This window comes from Anas acuta, chromosome 2 (genome assembly GCF_963932015.1).
Source record: "Anas acuta chromosome 2, bAnaAcu1.1, whole genome shotgun sequence".
Lineage (NCBI taxonomy): Eukaryota > Metazoa > Chordata > Aves > Anseriformes > Anatidae > Anas > Anas acuta.
The window spans coordinates 40,147,899-40,167,114 of NC_088980.1; the positions used below are offsets into that span (position 1 = coordinate 40,147,899).

At 47.5% G+C, this 19,216-nt stretch overlaps 2 protein-coding genes across 8 annotated transcripts in view; one reads left to right on the top strand and one right to left on the bottom strand.

The window, feature by feature from the left end:
• LOC137852547 (ubiquitin-conjugating enzyme E2 E1) overlaps positions 1 to 5,414 on the top strand; it is a 44,791-nt gene extending 39,377 nt beyond the window's left edge. For all 5 annotated transcript variants that reach the window (XM_068674360.1, XM_068674362.1, XM_068674364.1 and 2 more), the window contains 2 exons: positions 3,633 to 3,780; positions 4,650 to 5,414. In XM_068674360.1, the coding sequence (XP_068530461.1) occupies positions 3,633 to 3,780; positions 4,650 to 4,747 (246 nt within the window). In that variant the 3' untranslated portion in view covers positions 4,748 to 5,414. The remainder of the gene's footprint in view (positions 1 to 3,632; positions 3,781 to 4,649) is intronic.
• Positions 5,415 to 6,770: 1,356 nt separating this feature from the next.
• NKIRAS1 (NFKB inhibitor interacting Ras like 1) lies at positions 6,771 to 19,208 on the bottom strand. 3 transcript variants are annotated; one of them, XM_068674369.1, is made up of 5 exons: positions 19,135 to 19,208; positions 18,205 to 18,517; positions 14,314 to 14,429; positions 12,505 to 12,746; positions 6,771 to 9,721 (listed from the first exon to the last, which is right to left on the bottom strand). In XM_068674369.1, the coding sequence occupies exons 4-5, from the start codon at positions 12,724 to 12,726 to the stop codon at positions 9,482 to 9,484; spliced, it is 462 nt and encodes a 153-aa protein (XP_068530470.1). In that variant the 5' UTR covers positions 12,727 to 12,746; positions 14,314 to 14,429; positions 18,205 to 18,517; positions 19,135 to 19,208; the 3' UTR covers positions 6,771 to 9,481. The 3 variants fall into 3 exon arrangements, with proteins under 3 accessions (XP_068530470.1, XP_068530469.1, XP_068530471.1); XM_068674368.1 differs by lacking the exon at positions 14,314 to 14,429 and having other exon boundaries at positions 19,135 to 19,204; XM_068674370.1 differs by lacking the exons at positions 14,314 to 14,429; positions 18,205 to 18,517; positions 19,135 to 19,208 and adding an exon at positions 14,145 to 14,307.
• Positions 19,209 to 19,216: the final 8 nt, after the last annotated feature.

Below are 19,216 nucleotides of genomic sequence, written 5' to 3' on the forward strand. Positions count from 1 at the left end.
AGATGTGTGTTGAAGGGTGTGTAGGTGCAGCCTTCGCGGGCTGAGTGCAGCTCCAACTGAGGGTTTGATTCAGTATACTAGAGAATCTGTTGGGGCAAACTTCTGGGGAAGGATGCTGCCACAGGAAAGCCAGATGGCCCGTGCCAGAAGTGATGGAGACACATTCTGGGAAGGACAGAGAGAACTGCACTACTGTACTTGAGGCTGGAGAAATTAAAGGTCTTAAAATTTGACTTGGAAATGCATTGTACAGCAGAAGGAACTTCAGTGGGAGAAGTCCTGAGACAAGGACGAATATTCTCTCCCTTGTCCTAACAGTGTATAATGGAGTTCGTTTACATTTATTAAGCATTCCATACAACACTTTGAAGATGTTAGCGTTAATCTCTTCTCTGCTTTCATGTTTTTTGCATTTTATGTGGTATTCTGGTTTTGCCTTTATGTTTCAGATAGCAATTGAGTTGGGCACATGCTGGGTGGGCCTGGCTTCGGGAGAATCCAATAAACAAAAATAATTAGAATTTAAGAGTTCAGTATCTAGTTCTCAAGCTGACTGCTATTCTTTTGTACTATTATACTGCGTGTTTTCCCAAGAGTTGCATTATAGTTTGGTTAGATTTTATTTATTGAGGTGAAAACAGTAGCTTGTGTTGACCTGGTGTGCGCTTTGATCATTTGTATTAATAACCTCTAACCACTTCCTTCCCCCCACCCCCATTTTACCGCTTGTGTAAATTAACCTCTGCTATCTCTTCAGGGTAAGGTTGAGATTGGCTTCTTTGTCTTTTCAAATACTGAGCTTAATTCTGTAGTTACTGCATTAATGTAATCTCAGGTGGGACATTTCCAAAAGATTGTTCCGTTACTCTGTGTTTTTGTGCTCTTCCACATGCTGCTCTCTTGACCCTGAATACATTACAGTACCTTCTAAGTAACTCAGTTTCTCCCAGTTTTGATCTGAATCTGCTAGTTACATGAGGTTTTTCTGTTATTGTTTGTGGTAGTGGGTTTTTTCTTTTTTCCTCTTTAAGGTGTAATTAACATTTACTTTAAGCATTATTTTGTTTCATTTTTAAGCAGGTCTGCAATTCCTCCCCCCTCTTCTGGCTCCACTTGGGTTCCCTGCATGGCTGGCTTTTGTACCATCAGCAAAAATTGCAAATGGCAAACAGCTGGACTACATGTGTCTAACACCATCCCAGTTCTGACTTGCTGCTTAAGTGAAAACAAATTTCAATTTTTCCCACAGTGCTTTGGTTAGGCACAGCTCAGAGGAGAGATCTGGAGAAAACCAATTTTGGTGCCATGAGTATAATCCTTAAGAATTGTATCTTATGGTTCCTTTAGGAATCAGGCTGTTCTGCAAATATGTGGGAGTTTTCTTTCTTTCTCTCTTTCTTCTCCTTCCCAACTACTAATAAAATAAATTTTAAAAGCAAGTCTAATTCCTAGAGGCAAATGTGATTTGTAATTTTTTTAATACATATCAGTTTTTAGTTAACTGGAGTGAGAGCCTGTCTAAAGAGAGAGCCTTCTGCAATATTGAATATTTGGCTTTTGTGCTCAGAATCAGGATTAACAACTTTCTGTCTTTACGAAGTAGAACGCTTGACCTCCCTGTTAATTTGGTCCTTATTGTATCGACTTGGAAATACTCCATGCTTCCCATCCTGGAAGTGTTTAATCTGTTAAAATTATTACCTCACCTACATTTAGAAGCCGTCTTGGAAGGGGACCAAAGCTGCAGATCAAATAGCGAGCAAGTAGTGGGCTGGGCTGAGAGATGGGAAATAAAGGCAGAGCCGTTGCCAGCAACTGCAGATGCCACAAACTTCACTTTTGCCTTAAAGTAAAGGGCAGGTGTCACAGAGACACGTCTGCCCTCTGTTTGAGCTGATGTGTATTGACTTCTACACGAATGTATGGAGTCATTGCTGCTCTTCCAACAAGGATTAGATGATCTCAGAAATAAACATTGCTTTGGCATCTCACCTGCCTCGGAGGTCCCCTGTATAGACAGCAGCAGGGCTTCATGGGTTTGGAGCTGCAGCTTGTTGCAGAAGGTGTGGGAGGCAAACATCTCTTTGCTCTCTTACAGAAATTTTGCTATTCCCACCCATAATGTGCAAAAGTGTGGGGATTTGGGAGTTTGTGTGTGTGTGTAGTTCTTTTTTTTTTTTTTTTTTTTTCTTGCTTTCTTTCTTCCCTGTTTGAATCTAAAATCCAAGCAACTTGCAAGGAGCAAAGCAGAAAGTCTCCCGAAGTGTGCAGTGTGGGTGTCTCCTGTGTGACAAGTAACTGCAGTTGCGAGTCTGAGACCAAAAATAGCTGGAGCGCTCCGTGCGTCGGGAGCGTGCCTGCAAACGGCGCACAGATGCAGGACAAAAAGAGGGGCACTGGAGTGTTGTAGCTGTGTAACCCCAGCCCACGCCTGCCCCCAGAGCCTGGGAGAAGGAGGGTCATGAGCCAAATTTTTGCATCAGAAAGACTGTAGAAAAAAAAAATAAAAAGAGGGTTGACTGGCAACTTTTATGTGTGGGCCGGTCTAATCTCCAGGGAAAGTACCAGTGTGGTGTTCTTGTTGTACCACACACTTACCAAATGTGTTTCGCAAATACCCTTGTGACCTATAAACAGACAGTAAAATTTGTGGGTGTGGATAGCTGACAAATTCTGAGGATTTAGGGCATGAACCCGACAACCTTTATTCACGCAGATAATCCTGATTCATGCAAGTGCCACCAAATTTGTTGTCGGTGTTCATCCAGCGAGTCGGAATGAGGCCTTTCTGCAGGTCGCATTGTGTTCCCCTGCAATGTCGTGCGGTGCTTTTGTCTCCCTTTCGGATAACTTCTGTGGCACGCTGCCCGCTTCATTCACGTCTCCCATATTTGAAAATAATAAAACCCAAATGACGGGGCTGAACGGGGCGAGCTCTGAGAACCGACAGGAGCCGCGGCTCCACAGCACCCTGCCCTAGCTGGAGGTTTTTACAAGTGTTCGGGAGCCCACGGGGAGAAATTTGTTGGTGTTAAAGCACCAGGGCCCTCTGCTGCTGTGAGCAGAAAGATAAAAGCTAGTAATAATTAAAGGGGAAAATAAAAGCTGGGTTTCACAGTGACTGAAAGCACACGAGGTAGGGATCGTGCTCATTGCTTTGCAGTGGGATTGTAGATGTGTTATCATTTCTGAGTCTTTGCTCAGACATGCCGAGACAGCCCCGTGTGTCCTGAGGGCCCCGGCAAGTCACTCAGAGGGAAGGAAACTGAAATCCAGAACTCGTCAGGGAAGCTGTGAGGGGAGCAGAGGCAGCAGAGCCCACTCGGGAAGGGACGAGGACAGGGAAGAGAGGAGCAGGGCCGGTGCCCTCCTCGGGGTAGGCCCGACCCCGGCTGTGATCCCGCCCATGGCCGCCAGAGGGCACCGGCGGCACGGGGACCCGGCCCGGCCCGCTGGGGGCAAGGCCTGTGCTCGGCGGCCGGGCGCTGTTGTTGGGTTTTTTATTTGATTTTTCCTCTCCACATCAATTTTTGCTGGCTGTCAAATCAGAATTACGGCCGGTGTCGCTTACTGCCACATGGCATGTGGCGGCAGGTCACGCTAGCACTCCGTCTAATCGCCGTTTCTTGCAGGTAACGTTCCGGACAAGGATCTATCACTGTAACATCAACAGCCAAGGCGTCATCTGCCTGGACATTTTAAAAGACAACTGGAGCCCAGCATTAACCATTTCTAAAGTCCTCCTCTCCATCTGCTCCCTCCTCACAGACTGCAACCCGGGTAAGCCCCACGTGCTGCCTTGCAGCCCACCCTCCATCAGAATAACTCGTCCCTCATCGTGCCTTGGTGGCTTCTGCCCGGGTAGTGAGGAAAGGGGCTGCAGGTGGTCGCTGGCTCTCCTCCTGGAGGCAACAGCTCCTTCCCCTGCTAAACCACCTCTGGTTTTGGGTAAGGGTTAAAGACGCTTTGCTGCTCTGTAGAAGTGCAGTAATTTGGTAACAGCTGTAAAAGGCACAAGCACAGGTCTGAAAACCAGTAGGTTAGCCCTTTACTTGCTAGCATCTATTTAAAACCAGCAACCAGCAATGCCAAAGGTAGTCCTCAGCTTCTCTAACCCCACCCGTTATCTACAGCAGTTAAAAGAAATATGCCGTGCCTTACAAAGTCAATTCTAGGGGTTATATTTCTATTTACGTCTATAAAAGATGAGTAAAGCACCAGAGTTCATGCTATATTATGTATAATAAAAATAATCTCTTTGGAAAAAATAAAACCTCTCCCTGTGATCTGATCTTGCCTAGAAGCCAGATTTGTATTGATACAAGAGCAGTTAGCAATGACTATCTCCCAGGCACTTTTAGAAAAGGTAAAATAAACCTGAAATATATAGATCAGTGAAAGATTTCAGTAATGCAAAATAACTATTAGATTGTTGTCTTTTAAACTCTTTAAAACTTTAATTGGCATTTCCTACTTTACTAAGTAATAGATTGATATGTCACCGTAAATAAACATAAATTGATGAAGATACAGACCAACAGTTCAGTATATTTAGATTATTGTAATGTAGTCTACTTGAGTGATTCCCTTGTATTAAATTTATACTTTACTTGTCTGAAATAAGTTCCTTTTTTTTTTTTTCTTTTCAGCTGACCCCCTGGTTGGAAGTATTGCCACCCAGTATATGACTAACAGAGCAGAGCATGACAGAATGGCCAGACAATGGACCAAAAGATACGCTACATAAATGGGATTTTTGTCAAACTTACATTATTTGTCTGTGATGGAAAGAGCTGCTTATGATTTTGAAGGGGTGGGGGGAGGGAGGGTGCTGGTAAAGAGTAGGGTATTTCTATAACAGATTTTATTCAGTCTTTTATTTCCTAAGATTTTGTTGTTGTAACTTAAGGTATCTTGCTACAGTAGACAGCTAGAGTTGGGAATAGTGTATTTTAAGACTGTAATTAGTTCAGCAATATTAGCTCACATATAGTACCGAGAAGAATGTAAACTTCTTAGGCATCTTTGGTTTTCAGTTTGCTTGCAATATGCAAAAGATTAAAACAGCTTAATTTTGTACAGGTACATATGTTGGCGTTTATGTAAAAGTCCTTTCAAGACTCTACACACTGTTTTTTGCTTTTTGTTTTGTTTTTGGTTTGGGGGGTTTATTTTGTTCTGGGTTGGGTTGGGGTTTTGTTTGTTTTGTTTTGTTTTTGTAAAAAGATGTCAGGATTGTTTTCCCCTATGGAGGGCACATCGGTATTTAACAAATCCTTTTTAAAGACTGTCATCTCATGATCTGTGATACGGAGAGGTGGATATATAGCCTCATATATGAAATGAGAAGTAGTTAATGTATTATTTTATAAGCCAATCTATCTTTGTGAAAAGAATAAAGGTTTTAATCAGGACTTACGGCAACCTGTAGTGAAATACCTTAAGCTGTTTAACTGTAAGGCGTGGAATAGGAGTCACTCAGTGGATTGGTTGTATGTTGTGGGCTACTTAAGTCTGCATTTGTTACTGTGCTAATAAAAAGATGTTTAAAAACAAAAAAAAAGGTAAGAAGAAGAGACTTCTGCTTAGTACCTTGGTTTATCACTTTGCCAGAACAGTCTCTCCCGGTACGCTTCAAGGATTACAATGTGGATGAAAACAAGGGAGCTGAGCAGGTGCGAGCACTGCCTGCCTCTGTTTTGGGAAGACACTTCTGGACAAGTATATGATGAATGACAACTCTTTCATCTGCTGACTGTGTAGGTGTTATTGAGGCTGGCACGGCCCATGAAGAGGTGACCTGCTGCAGAATCCATGCTAGTTACTTTTTAGCTCCAGTTTTCACAGCGTTGGCTTTTCAGGAGTGGTGTATTATTTGGAAGTACGGCTGCAAGAGTGTAAGAGATTTGGAAGGGAAATGAGCAGGAGGTAAGAGGAAGAAGAGAATGTCTTCATGGTTTTCTAATGGAGTGGTCAATTCCCACAAGAAAGAGGAGAAAGAATAGTGTCCGGAGAAGCCAGCAGAAGACACCTTCCTTAAAAAGGAAGCATAATGTGTAGATCCTTTAACTAGCTACAAAGATTATCTCCTAGAGACATAGTGTTTACACTGAAGTGTGTGGCAATAGAGTAGTTAGTTGTGAATACGGCATTTTTGACCGCTCCCTTAAGGTAAAGGCCGGAAGCACAGATTCATTTTCACATGGCAAGTACTTCACGTTGCGACATTCTTCCAAGTGCTATGTGTCCGGCTGTTCTCTCAGATATATGTTTGTACTTCAAACTGTGTGTATATTTGCTTTATATACTTCTCTTCCTACCTATAGAAGAGATCAGATCTAGTTTGCTCCCAAGTGATTTAAGTACAAATCCCCTTCCTTGGTCAGGTGGTTGTGGGTACTGGTATGTTAACCTCAGCTGCTGGACAGCCTTCGGTTGTCACAGCCCTGCTTTGGTGTATGAGCTCCCTCAGCTGTCTGGCACAGCCTAGGAAAATTGGTGGTGTGTAGTGATGTACTCCTGGTACATCACACCAGGAGTATCTCTGGGAAGGGACTTACATCCTCACACAGTAGAGGGGAGAAGCAAATGAATTTAAGAGTAAGTGGCCCCATCTCAGTAGGTTTTCGTCTGCTCCTTGCTTTGTGCTACCAGTGCTTGCCAAATTAGTTCTTGAAGCTGGCAGGGGAGTCAGAGCTGATTTGGGGTTGACTGGTCAGAGCACTGTGTGTTCAGCAGGACAAAAGTGTAAGAGAAACAGAGAAAGGAGATTCAGTTTACTGATTTATTTATTTTTCTTTTTATAATCATTTTTCTCTATCATCTTGTGAAAGGACAGCCTAGCTTTACAGCAGGTAAATGACCCCAGTGACCTAGGACGCATTCAGTCAGTGGAACAACAAAGAGCAAAATACACATGCTGCCCATGCACTACTACTGCATACTCTGTACGGTTGTATTTTACTTAATGACATTAGGTAAAACTGCACTACAATGAGTTTCATTTTGACTCAGTACCAGCCACTGCGTGCAGATGGTTTGCAGAGGGGAAACGACCATTTCCATCACAGGTATGGCATGGTATTTAGAGCAGGCAATTGATTTGAGTGAGTGCTTAAAAAGCATCGGAGTAAGCCCGTGAAATAAAACGATGGGTGGTGGTTGTTTATGTGGATGTTCAAAATAATCTAGAAGCGAGTTTAACCAAATCAAAGATAACATGTCTGACTTTACATAACCCGTTTGGAAACACAGTCTTAGTCACTTAGAAGATCCCTTTTCCTTTTGCCTTTCTTGAAACGTTGTCAAGTCCTGAGTTGTCTGGGGGGGGGGAGAGAGCAAGCTGATCTCATGTGGCATGACCCCAGCAGCCTGCGGTGACATCGGTCTCAGCAGCGGCACTGGCAGCGAGTCTGCGGGGCGCAGAATTGGGCAGGAACCAGTCAGTCGTCTCCGTGCCTTCCATCCCCACACGACGTAGGTTAATTCTGACTGGCTTCGCTTGTCAACACTCCCTTGGCTCAACGGCCAGCCCCGGTGACAACGTGCAGCTAGCAGAGGTCTCTGGTGTTTGGTTTGCTGTGCAGCTGAATCAGGTCCCCTCTCGAAGAAGGGTTCTGCGGAGCTGAAGGGGAGGAACGGCGCCAATTCCTCGGTGAAAGGTTGCAGCAAACAGCTGAGCCGCTGCTGCTCTGAAGCCAGCCCACTTCCCAAGCACGCAGGCAGGTTGAGGAGTCCTCTGGGTGGGGAGAAGCCTCGAGTACACGTGTGTTTGGTAGGAAATGAGTGAGAAGGGAGTGTTGTTCCACAGCATCGCTGGGGACAATGACTATTACTAGCCAGGTTGGGGGAGGTCGTGCTACAGTGCTTACTCAGCTGCTGTGTTGCAATGGGAACAATTGTATGTTTCCAGCAGGGCATTACAGCTGCTTGCTCATTTGTAATTGCTCTCTTATCTGGCTTGATGGCCACAGCAATCCAAACTACATTGAGCAAAGCACATAAACAGTTTCGTCTGCCTTCATTATAAATGGAGGAATACTTGCTTAATTTTTAGTGGATTGGACAGTTGCTCTGACATTAGTAATGCCGGCAGTTTATTTGCTAGTATTCAGGAAGAGCAGTGCTGTAAGCACACGGCCTAATTTTGATCATTAAGCACACTTGCTGTTTAGCAGCTATGATATGACAATGCAAATGTTGCTTGTGGTTTTGCTGACTCACAATGAAATTCTCGATATTTGTTCAAAACAACATTAATTTTGTGGAAAATTAGGGAACTGAGTACTTCGGTTCACTCCCTTGCCCCACTCCTGCCCTCTAATACAAAGAAAAGCTGGTCTCAGTGTATTAAAGTGGTTAGAGGCCAAAAGCTGGTCCCTTTCTGGGAACAGTCGCTCTGCCCCTTTACGGTCAATTTTGCGTAGTGTGCAGACAGACTGAGCTAGGATGGCAGATTTCTGCAGCACAAGTTTACCTACACAGAGCTCCGAATGCAGCACATAAAGCTTTTGTACGTAGCCCCTTCTCGCAAAGCAGTGCAGTGCTTCGTACCTGCTGTTCTCTCACCTGTAGCTTTGTCCTGGCTTTGTGGGTTGCTGCGGCTGGGCAGGAATATTGCACAACCCGCCACGCAGAGCCCGGTGAGGTACCTCCTGCTTACAGAGTTGTTCCATATAATTTCTGAGTAAAATTATCACCTGTGTGAATGTGACTGATTTGCACTGGACATGCTAGGACAAAACCACGTTACAGCTATGCTGTCCTTCAGGTCGTAGTTAAATTAATGAGTGCTGTGAGAGCTTTTCTGGTTTGTACAAATAAATTCCTGAAGCTACTTGCCAGACTTCACTGACAGGCTTCACGTTAGGGTTGATCTGTTCTAGGATCTCCTGCAAGATTTCTTTTTACTTTTTTTTTCTTTCTTTCTTGTTTATTTTTCAGACACTGCCAGGGCTTCAGCAGCTAAATTTGCTGGTATTTCTTCCTGTTGCCCTAGCACTCCTGCAACAACACCCTGACCTGAGCCTCCTGCAGCATCAAAAACCTCTGTAGCCAGGGTGCTTCCTGTTTAAGGTCAAGGTAAAAGGCCTGTTGCCGTGTCAAATATACCCTCTCTCCAAATTTAAAGCTTCATTGCAGCTAGTACTACTTGTGACAAGAGGCTACGGATCTGCAGGAGGAGTGTTCCTCACTATGGCCATATCAAGGGACAGTCAAAGCCCCTGCTGAAGGGGTGACCACCTGCCTCTCTTGCCCTCCCTGCTCCCCCCTGCTCGCCCTTGTTGGAAGGTGACTCCTAGCACTAAGTGCTTTTCAAGGCTTTTGCCATCAGGGACTTTTTCAAGGATACCTCTCAGCCATAGGCTTGCTGATTTTATTGCTGAATGAGATTATTGCTTTAAGTGAAATCATGTGCAGCTAAAGGCAGAGATAGGATTTAGGCTGTCACCTGGCAGCAGCAGACAGCATTAAAGGTAGCTTAGTTATCACAGTTATTCCCTTTGCTCTTCCTTCCAGGCAAGGGGAACGTTGATTTGTTCTGGGACTGGGAGAGCTTGCTGGCTAAGTAGGTGAAGGGCTCAAGCAGCGTTTTCCGATCTGTCACGGTCACTTCCCACAGTCTCACTTTCTCAGCCCTTGCCCATTGCTGTGCCGCTTCTGTTTCCACTTGTCTTTGCTCCAGCAGGTCGGTTTTGTTTCCCAAGACGATCACTGTTACCTACAAACAGAAGGGCGAGCTTTACACAAACAGTATCCACCATTGGCAGTGCCTTTAAACAGCAGGCGAGTAGCAACACAGCTCAGACCTGTCCCTTAACTTACTGCTGGCTCAAGGTAAGCTGAACATAATGGGGAAGTGTAAGGTCCGGGATTCACACTGGCCTCGTCTACCTGTGGCCTGGGAGCTGCCTTTAATCATAGGACATGCAGGACTTACCCCACACACGCATGGATTACTTAAAGGGAAACAATACCCAAGAGAGCAGAAGTTAAACAGCCCAGTTCGCCATTTACTTTGCACTTGAGTTGCCCTAGAGAAATGACAAGAGCATGGCATCCGAGGAGGTCGGAGCTGCGGGTGCTGGAGAAAAGAAAAAAATATGTGGCAGCAGAGAAAGCTGGGTCCCAAGGGCTGTGAATTTTGCCCAGCCTGTTTTTGTCCGAGTCCAAGCCAGTGTAATGAATAAAAGCACCCCCTGCCACAAAGGCAGCCTACAGAAGCAGTCTGTAAGGCTTCAGGGTGGGCTGAGGGGCTGAGCCCAGGGGGTTTCCCCTGCCTGCAGGTGAGCTGAGCCACCAGAGGGACCTAAGTGGACAGCGGGGTAGGAGCAGCACCCGTGCCAGCCTGCCAGAAGCAGTCTCAGGAGCTGCTGGTTAGCTAACCAGGGCAGCCCTTCAGGTAGTTCTCCGTGGCTGCTCTATCACCAAGATGCTGTGGTGGAGCTGAGCTCGGTGGCTTGCCCTCTGCTTCTCTTCTGAGAAGAGCTGCACGGAGAGCTGGCCACTTCGAGTTACGGTTCCTGCTTATTTTAACTTAACCACTTTCTAAAAACGTTCTAACAGCATCAGCTGATAGGGGAAGCCGTGCCTATATTTATAGTTCAAGGCCCTTAGTCAAGCTGCAGCCTCCTCTCTACACTCTGTTGTGGTTTGGCAATGACCAAGTGATAAAGTCCTCTCCTGCTGAGCATTTTTTTTCTTTGCTGAGACCACACCTGCTTGCTTTTTCCTCTTCATCAGGCTGACTACAGCATAGCTCCTGTTTCTTTCCAGCTAGAGATGTTTCTCCAGTTCTTGTGCGGTCTGAGACACCCTTTCTTTTCTACAGCAGACCAGGATGTATGGATAGATATTTTTTTCCTTGCAAAGCCTCTGAATGAAGCTACAATCTTCATATACATTTACCACACATTCTAGCTGAATTTTGCCCATGGTTGAGCTCCGTCAGTACAAGAGAACACAGCCTTTATTTAGTATACAATTTGGCCAGACTTTAAGGTGTGTGCTGGAGAAGCACTGCAGCCATCAGAGCTTTCTGTCAGATGCTGCATGGCAGAGGATTCTGCTGCTCCACAAGGCAAAGTCCTGCTGGCTCAGGGGCACTTCTGTATGTGGAGATGCCCCCTGAATTTGGGTAAGGCTGTGTTCCAGCACAGCCCAGAGTTTAAGGCTGCTGGGGCTATCTTAAGGACCCCTGATCTGACCTTCTACTTGCTTCAAAGAGTATTTCGTAGGGAATAGAAATCACAGGAATGAAACATTTACCCAGCCTACAGCAGGCACTGCTATTTCAGCTATGTCACCCCCAGTCAGGACCACAGCATTTAAACTCTCCCAGGGGACGAACAAACTGCCTGCTTTCTGAAACACCTGCGTGCAACGAGAGAGAAGACTTCTGGGCAGATCCCCGGGCAGACATCCTGCCGGCGCTGCGACTCCCTGTCTGCGTTACAACGTGCCATAAAGCAATAAATCAGGGTCCTCGCACAGCACACTGCCTGGCAAAAATTTCCTGCTCATCCGCCTTTCCTCGCCCTGCGGGGTAGTCACGACTGGCTGCCGTACCCCTGACATACGTGACAGCCTGCAGCTCGCGCCAGCCCCACCACCTAACATACCTCTCCTCTGACTGCATTTTCGGCTGGCTGCTGTCAGACTTGGAGCCTGCCTCCCTCCACCACCCCATGTGCTGCGAGTGCTGCACAAGTTACGCTTTGGAAAGCCTCTCCCCACCATTATCCGATTAATTCTTTACGCACCTTTTTTTTTTTTTTTTTTAACAGCATAAAACAGACATTTGGAGAGCTGTAGGCTCAAGACATTTAGCAGGGAAAACTACTAGAGAATACAAAGATACTGTAAGAAAAGCCGTAACGCTAATGCCACGTGCACGTTATATTTGTTTAGCTAAGCTGGAACACTGTCAGCTGAAAACACTAGCTGCTTTCTAAGGGAAAATAGAGCAGTCATTTCACACAATTGAATTGATTCAATATGGTTGTTAAGATACATTAAAGCCGTTTTGCCAATTGACTAATGTCTGGGAGACCCGCTGTCAATTACACCAGTTTGTAAGCCATCGAGTACGTGAATACAAAACAAACAAAGATAATGCCCTTTGTGATATTATTCTGCGCACTTGACTTCCCGTGTACAATACCTAAAAAAAAGTAAGAACTGCACTGCTGCAGACCATATGTTTTATTAGCCGTAAGTGTACTGACGGGTGCATTCAGCTAACTGGATTTCAGTTGCAGTAGAAGCAGAAAGGGGAAAAAAAAAAAAAAAAGCTTCTTTTTTTTTTTTTCATGAGCTGCATGGCATGTGAATTAGGCTTCCCCAGCATGAGAAAGCTCCCTTTTGCTGGATCGCCCAAGGCTGTAGGTACATTTGTTTTCCTTACTATGCAAGTTTTACAGGAACAAAATCCATACTTTGCAACTTTGCTTCCTATCACTGATACGCCAATAAGCCACGCAGTTACGGCAACCACGCGTTTACCTCCTTTTTATCTCTAAAGACATCGATCTCTTTTTTGAGCAGTTCAACTCTTTGGAAGGCTTCGAGGCTGGTCACGGCATACACGAGAACGAAGCCATCGGCGACGGAGAAGTAGTGCTTTGGCAGCTCGACACCCTCCTGCAGACCCCTGGTGTCATAAAGCCGTAACTGTTCCTTCACGCCCCGGTCTGTCTCCACAGATGCCAGGTACACGTCTTCCATCGTGGCACCCTCTTCTAAACCTGTTGTAAATCAAGCAGGAAAGGTCATGCTGGCATAAGCACGGCACCGCCGTACTGATTGCTCGCAGTGCGGCGGAACTTTACCCTGCAATAGGTTTCAGTGCCTATTTTTCCAGGGTGATTTGGCCTGGATTCGACCTTGATTGTCGTGCCCATGAAGGGCCGTATCCACAGATCGCCACGCCAGCTATTTACAGTAGTGCCACTGTGCAAATACAATCATCTAGTATACGAGCACATGATTACGCCTGTAAAATTAATCTATACAACATGTAAATGCAGGATGGGATAAGATAAATGGCTCTTCCCCCAGGTTTCCCAACCTCCCACCGCCCATCGCACATGCTGCGAAGGGGCCTGCCCAAACATAGCCTTTGGGAAGAATGGCCAGGGAACACCAAACAGGCAAGTACTAACACCTTGAGCCTCATACTGAGCAGGATTATACTGCAGAAGAATGAGCCAAAGGAGTAGTTCTGGCAATTAACGTGCATTGGTGGTACAACTAACCAATTAGTGAAATCAAGCCAGAATGGGAAGAGGATGTTTGCATGCAAGCAAAGTTGCACGACGTATTTACCCAAATACACAGTGAGCTTTTTCCATCCCTTAGGGATTTAACATGACTCAGATTTGCTAATAGGAGCAAGCTCATTTACTTCAGGGCAAGAGCACGCACAAGGTAACAAGCTTTCATGTATACCACCTGCTCCATGGTAACTATCTGCATACTGGCTCTCCTTCCTTCCTTTCCCCGTGGTAAACGTGAGGTACTATAAGGTACCTTACTCTGAGCTAATTAAAACTATATTTTCCACGCCAGGCCTGGAAACACGTGGATCTCCTTAGCTTCATGGTCACCTTGGATGCAGGCCCATAAGGTTACAGCAGGTCCCAACAAACTATGCATAGTATGGTTGGGTTACTGTCAGAGGCAGTGTTAAATATTCATATCAACCCTCTTTTTGTCTGCCCTGCATTCCTGTATACACGGAGTGCTTGCTGGTGCAGGGCTACAGCCGTGAGTACTGCATTATTCTCTTTGTCTGCCAAAAAGGGACTACATTAGCGCATTGTTTATGAAAACACAAGGGATTATCTGGCCTGCGAAAATAAGGATTTTGCTATATTCAGTGACACAGTATTCAAAATACTCTGCATTGACAAACAAGCTAAAGAATTCCACCCACGCGCATCGCTCCCTGTGATGTATGCAGCATTCCTGTGCAGGAAAGTGGCACAAGCTGTTCTTTTTGCCCCTCTTTGTGCAGCCTTCATAGATCAAGCTCTTACTAGGTTTGCCACAAATTAATTTATTTTGCCTCCAAATATAGCCCTGCTAACGTGCAAGAGCAAAACTAAGAGCAGAACAAAACAAGAGAAAGGGTGAACACTCACTGTGGGCTGCAGAATGTGTCACAAGGGCATTTTTAGAGACTGAAGTAGGTCTTCTGGATATAGCCCTGTGTTTTTTCTTGCTCTGCTTCGTTTCATTGTGCAGACAGGTCAAGGAAGTATCCAACGTCAGTAAATATTACTTTGGCAAGAAGGAATGAACTACAAGTACCTAAGTTTTCTGTTTAGGACTCCATGAATAACGCCGGGCAGGTTTTTATCATCTAAATGCTGCGCTGTAATTCAGTGGTCTTTAACATATCCACATTCTCCCGTGACAGTCTCTTCCTAATGGCAATAAAAGTAGCAGTGAAAATTATGTCTTTTAACATCCCTCTTGAAAATGGAGAGGAAAAATTAAGACCTGCGAGGCAAGTCAGCAGAACAGAGCGACAAATTTTGACGTTAAATGGCAGAGGGGAAGAGCTGGAATTCGTGCATCGGTACCAGTTTCCAGAGCTGAAAGTTCACCTATATACACTGAGGGAGGAAGCACAATATTTACGTTCCTGCTTAGCACCATCCCATACCAACACTTTCCTGATCTCCATTCAAAGGTGAGCTGGGCAAGTGGGATGAGCAGCAGAAGTGACCAGGAAAGCCCAGTGTCTGTCACCACCCCGTCCTTCCCATCACTGGCATCTCCAGGCCACCTTGGCTACCAGGATGGGCGAGGGCAGCTTCTGCTGGCAAGTTTTGCCCTGCCAACTTGAGTAGGTTTTTCCTGGTGGAGAACACTGCCATGGGGCTTTGCTCTCTCTCTCCTGCCACCAGTTTTTCTAGGTTTAGAGAAACATATTTTGACATATCTCCTCTTGTGGCACAGATGAACAGCCAGGTGGAACCAGCTTGCAGGTCCAGAAGTTGTGAGGGGAAAGGGGAGCTAACAGGGCAGTGAACAATCTCCTGGTTTCTTTGGTAAGTAGACAATTTAAAGATGTTGAGGAGAGAAGGGAGGAGTAGACAGGAGACAGATGCCATTTTCCAGCACCTATTTAGCTGGTGCAAGCCCTGGGAAAGGCAAAAAGGTCTTCAGCTAGGTTACCAACTGCTGCCACAGAGGAACTGCAAGGGGAAGCCTCAGTCATAAATTGAGTGGTGTTTCAGCCCCTGGTGGTTTCCTGATGAGGACAAGAAAAGGCTCGATATACTAATGAGCACTGCAAAGCCAAGCTAGGCAAAGCAAAGGTATTGCAAATACTACACAGAGCAAAATTTTGAGACATGGAGTTTCAGAAGATCCCAAGGGACTGTCAAACATAAATGTAGTGAAAACCTTGTGTGTTCCTGAGTGCATTTGAAGATCTCAGTCTCCCATAACCTTTCCCTCCCTCTTCCCTGCAAAGAGCTCCTAAAACCTGCCATTCCTTGCATTTTTACAACTCCAGAATGACAGACTTTGTTCACTTAGATCTCAGATGACTGCGTATCAGAGGATCCATGACTCAGAGAAGAGCTGGAGAAGCCTTTGGAGCTGGACAACAGGAGCTGATCTATTTAGATTTAGCTGCTAGTTCAAGTATTGGTGTCACCAGCCAGCAGCCACGGTTGTGACCCTCAGTTACATACATTCAGCTCCATTTTCAGACATTTCTAAAATTCAAAGCTGCCTGCAGCTCTGTCAGGAGATAGTTTGGATTTGAGAAACAAAAGTCTAGGAATGCGTAATGTGGAAGTCTTCCATCCAAAACCCCAAATCCCTCAAGCTGAGACCAAGCGAGGCAAATTCTCTCTCAGTACGGGTTCTGATCACAATAGCACGTGGTGCTTTTACTCCCAGGTAGTTAGATGATCTGAAGTAGCTGCTCATGAACACGGCCATACCAGCTATTTATGCAGTCAGGAGGCAGCGATAAGGGAAATAGCATTTTCTACTGGAAGAGTTCTCATCTCCTCTTTAGCTGATAAGCTCTGCCATGGGTTGAGGCACCAGAGGCATTTCAAAGGCAGAAGGAAGACCCCCTTATGAGCCATCACTGAACAGCAGCACTGTTCAAGGAAAAATACCCACAGCCTAGCACAAAGCCAAACACTGTACATCATTGCTCGTATGCTCAAGGGATGTGGATATTCCCTCTTCAGTGCTATTCCTCCCTCCCTAGTATTTCTTTCCCTTTGACTTCAAGCAATCTTTGTGCCTTTGCAAGAGTGCTGGCTGCTGACCATGTAAGGACTTCATCCATGACAAGCCAGGGAGAGCTGAAGGTGTGATTTTTTTTAGGAAAACCCCCGCAGTACCACTGGGTGTACGGCACCACCACCAAGCACACAGCCCAGGGCACGGGCTCAGAGCCAAGGGCTTTATATAGCAGCGTGAAACCTCCGAGGACACAAATCCTGACCCTGATGGCAGCCGTGCCACCGCTCTCTTTTAAAGGAAAGTCAGCAGGAGGCACATCAGCACCGATGGAGGCTCATGCCTGACCAAGCACCAGGAGGAGACCCCGCCATCAGTGCCTTGGACACCTTGGTGGATGACGCCAGGCCTTGAGCTCCGAGCCTGCAACCAAATTCAAGGACGCCCTTTGATTCACAGCAAGGAGGCCATGGATGCTGGCACATGGTGTCAGCCCTGCTCTTGGAGCAGCACCAGAGCTGCAGGAGTCAGGACGCAGTTTTTTGATACAGGTTTTGGTACAGCTCGTGCCCGTGTCGCCGTGCCACATGGCTCCAAACGGGCGGGCCTTCAGCACCCGCGGGGCCTTCTCGCCTCCTGCCCAAGGGCCAGCAGCCAGGAGGTTTTCATCTGCTTTCAGAAACCTGGGTTGAGACCTAGTAATAGTGTTTTAAATGCGGAGGGGCCATCCCTGCACTAGGATGGCTCCCAGGGGCAGCTCTGCCAGAAGCATGGAGGCGCAGCAAGCCAGCCCCAGAGCACCTGATAGCGCAGGTGGCTGAAAATCCTCCCTGCTGCGGCTGCTGATCGGAGCACAGGGCAGGAAGCAACGAAAAGCAACATGATTTAGGCAGCGTGGCCTTGCTCACACTGCTTGAGAGCCCTAGAGCACCGCCTGGCCCGGGGATGATGAAAATCAGGGCAGCAGCAGAGGGCAAAGCCCGCAGCCCGCAGGTTTTGCAGTGTCGGCGCCGAGAGCTACGCAGGGCTGTGCGCACGGGCCTTGGTAAGGTGCTGGAAGCAGATGTTGCTGCAACGTTAGAGGAAATCCTCCTCTTAAACGACAGCATTAGCGCACAGTTCTGTGTCAGGCTTTGCCAGCAAATTCCTCCCGTCCACACATTTTAAAGGCACAGTGCCTGCCAAGCACCCTGCTCCAAACCCCGATATTCACCTGGAGGCTCACCCCGACGTTTAATTTAATTCACTGGCCCAAGGAAAAGCTACTAATCCCTTGGCTAGGCATCCTCTGTCAAACCCCCGTGATTCACCCCTGGCAGAACAATTCACCACTGCCCTCCCCCTAACATCCAGGCCAGGCAGGAACAGAGGGAAGCGAGCCAGCTTTGCCCTCGGCCCCCTTCGTTTGTGCACAGCGGGGCTCTGACATCCCGTGCCCTTGTCCCAGGTCTGTTTTCCACAGGAGGATTTATCTGAGAGCTGGGAAGCTCAGCCTTTGAAGTCCAGAGCAAACCACAGGATCTAAAGCAGAGCTGTTTTTCTTTCCAGCTCTCTGATTAAGTATTAGCCAAAACCAAGCCAAATAAAGTGTTGAGAAGGTGGGACAGAAGTTTAAACAATCTGTGTGAATCACATATTATTTATTATTCAGGCATCAAGAGCATCCTTCGGGGAACAAGGTATTTCTTATGCAAATGGGCAGCAAGCGCATCGTCTGCTTTTCTCTTTGGTTCTTGTCGCACACTCCTGGTTTTTTGGCACGGGCAACATCAGGGCAAGGGCTCTTCCCCCAACCAATTTAAAACTCGGTAGGGGACTATGAGTGGGAGGAATTCCCCATAGATGAACCCAAACCACGCTCATTTCCTCCGTCACCTCCGCGCAGCTCGCGGCCCTGGCTTACCGCTCCGCGGGGCCCGCGCAGAGCAAGGCTCTGGAAAAGGAAACAACCCCCCCAAAAAAAAAAAAGCGGTAAAAATATCTCACCCACGGTGTGCTTTCCGTAGAGGAGCTGCTCCAAAATCGCGGTTTTTCCCACCGACGCCATGCCGCACACCACCACCTTGTAGCCCTTCCCCATCTCTCCCAGGACAGCAGGGCCAGCGGAGGGGTGCTGCTGAGCACGGGGCCCCACAGCACAGCCCCAAAAGGCAGCGGGAGCCACCGAGGCGCAGCTCCCTCCCCAGCGATGGGTATTTTTAGGACTTGGGCTTCCTCCCACGCCACTTGTAGGGTTTCAGGCTGCCGCCGTCGGTGCCCGGCTCAGGCGCACAGAGCTGAAGGTTTCAGGGCACAGGGGCTGGAAGGAAAGCGTTAGGGTCATGGGCACGGGAAGGGGAAGGTTGGAGAGGGGTTTGGGGTCTGGTGTCAGCCAGCCTGGGTGGGGATGGGGCTGCCCTACAGGAGCAGGGGGACGAGCGGGGCACCCCACAGCTGGGGGGGCCTTGGTGGGACCAGGTACAACTGTGTGAGCCCGGGTGCTCTGCAATGGGAGGAAAAGGGGATGGGAAAAAGGGGAAAAAAGGAGGAAAAAAAGGAAAAGGGGTCACCATGCAGCTGGGACAAAGGCCCCCTGCTCCCACACCCCGCTCCCTGCAGTGCCGGGCACGGGGTCAGGAGGGACACGAGCATGTGGGGGTGGGGGCTGACAGCAGCAGCAGGGCTTCCCCTTAGGATTTACCATTCCGTTCATTTTTTTTATTATTATTATTTATTATTTTTCACACGTAGGAACCCCAAAGCGCTCCTTTTTGGGGGATGGCTTCCTCAGGACGTGTTCGTGCCAGCCCCTTACCCCAACCCCAACCCCATACAACCCTCCCCCCTCCCCCCGCCCAGCCCCCAGCCCCCGGCCCCCGCCGTGCCCGCGCCGCGCGCCCCCGGCCCCGCGCGCCCCCGCCCCCAGCGCGCGCGCACCTGGGCTCAGCTTCCCCCGCCGCCCCCAGTTGCGCCGCGCCGGGCCCCGCCCCCTCGCTCCCATTGGCTGGCACCGGGGGGG

Bases quoted from the DNA above. Each gene is read 5' to 3' on its own strand.
- NKIRAS1 (XM_068674368.1), bottom strand. From the start codon at position 18,298: ATGGGGAAGGGCTACAAGGTGGTGGTGTGCGGCATGGCGTCGGTGGGA. The intron at 12,747-18,204 runs GTGAGATATTTT...GATTTACAACAG, and splicing joins CTACGGAAAGCACACCGTGG to GTTTAGAAGAGGGTGCCACG. The intron at 9,722-12,504 runs GTAAACGCGTGG...TTCTGTTTGTAG, and splicing joins TCTTTAGAGATAAAAAGGAG to GTAACAGTGATCGTCTTGGG.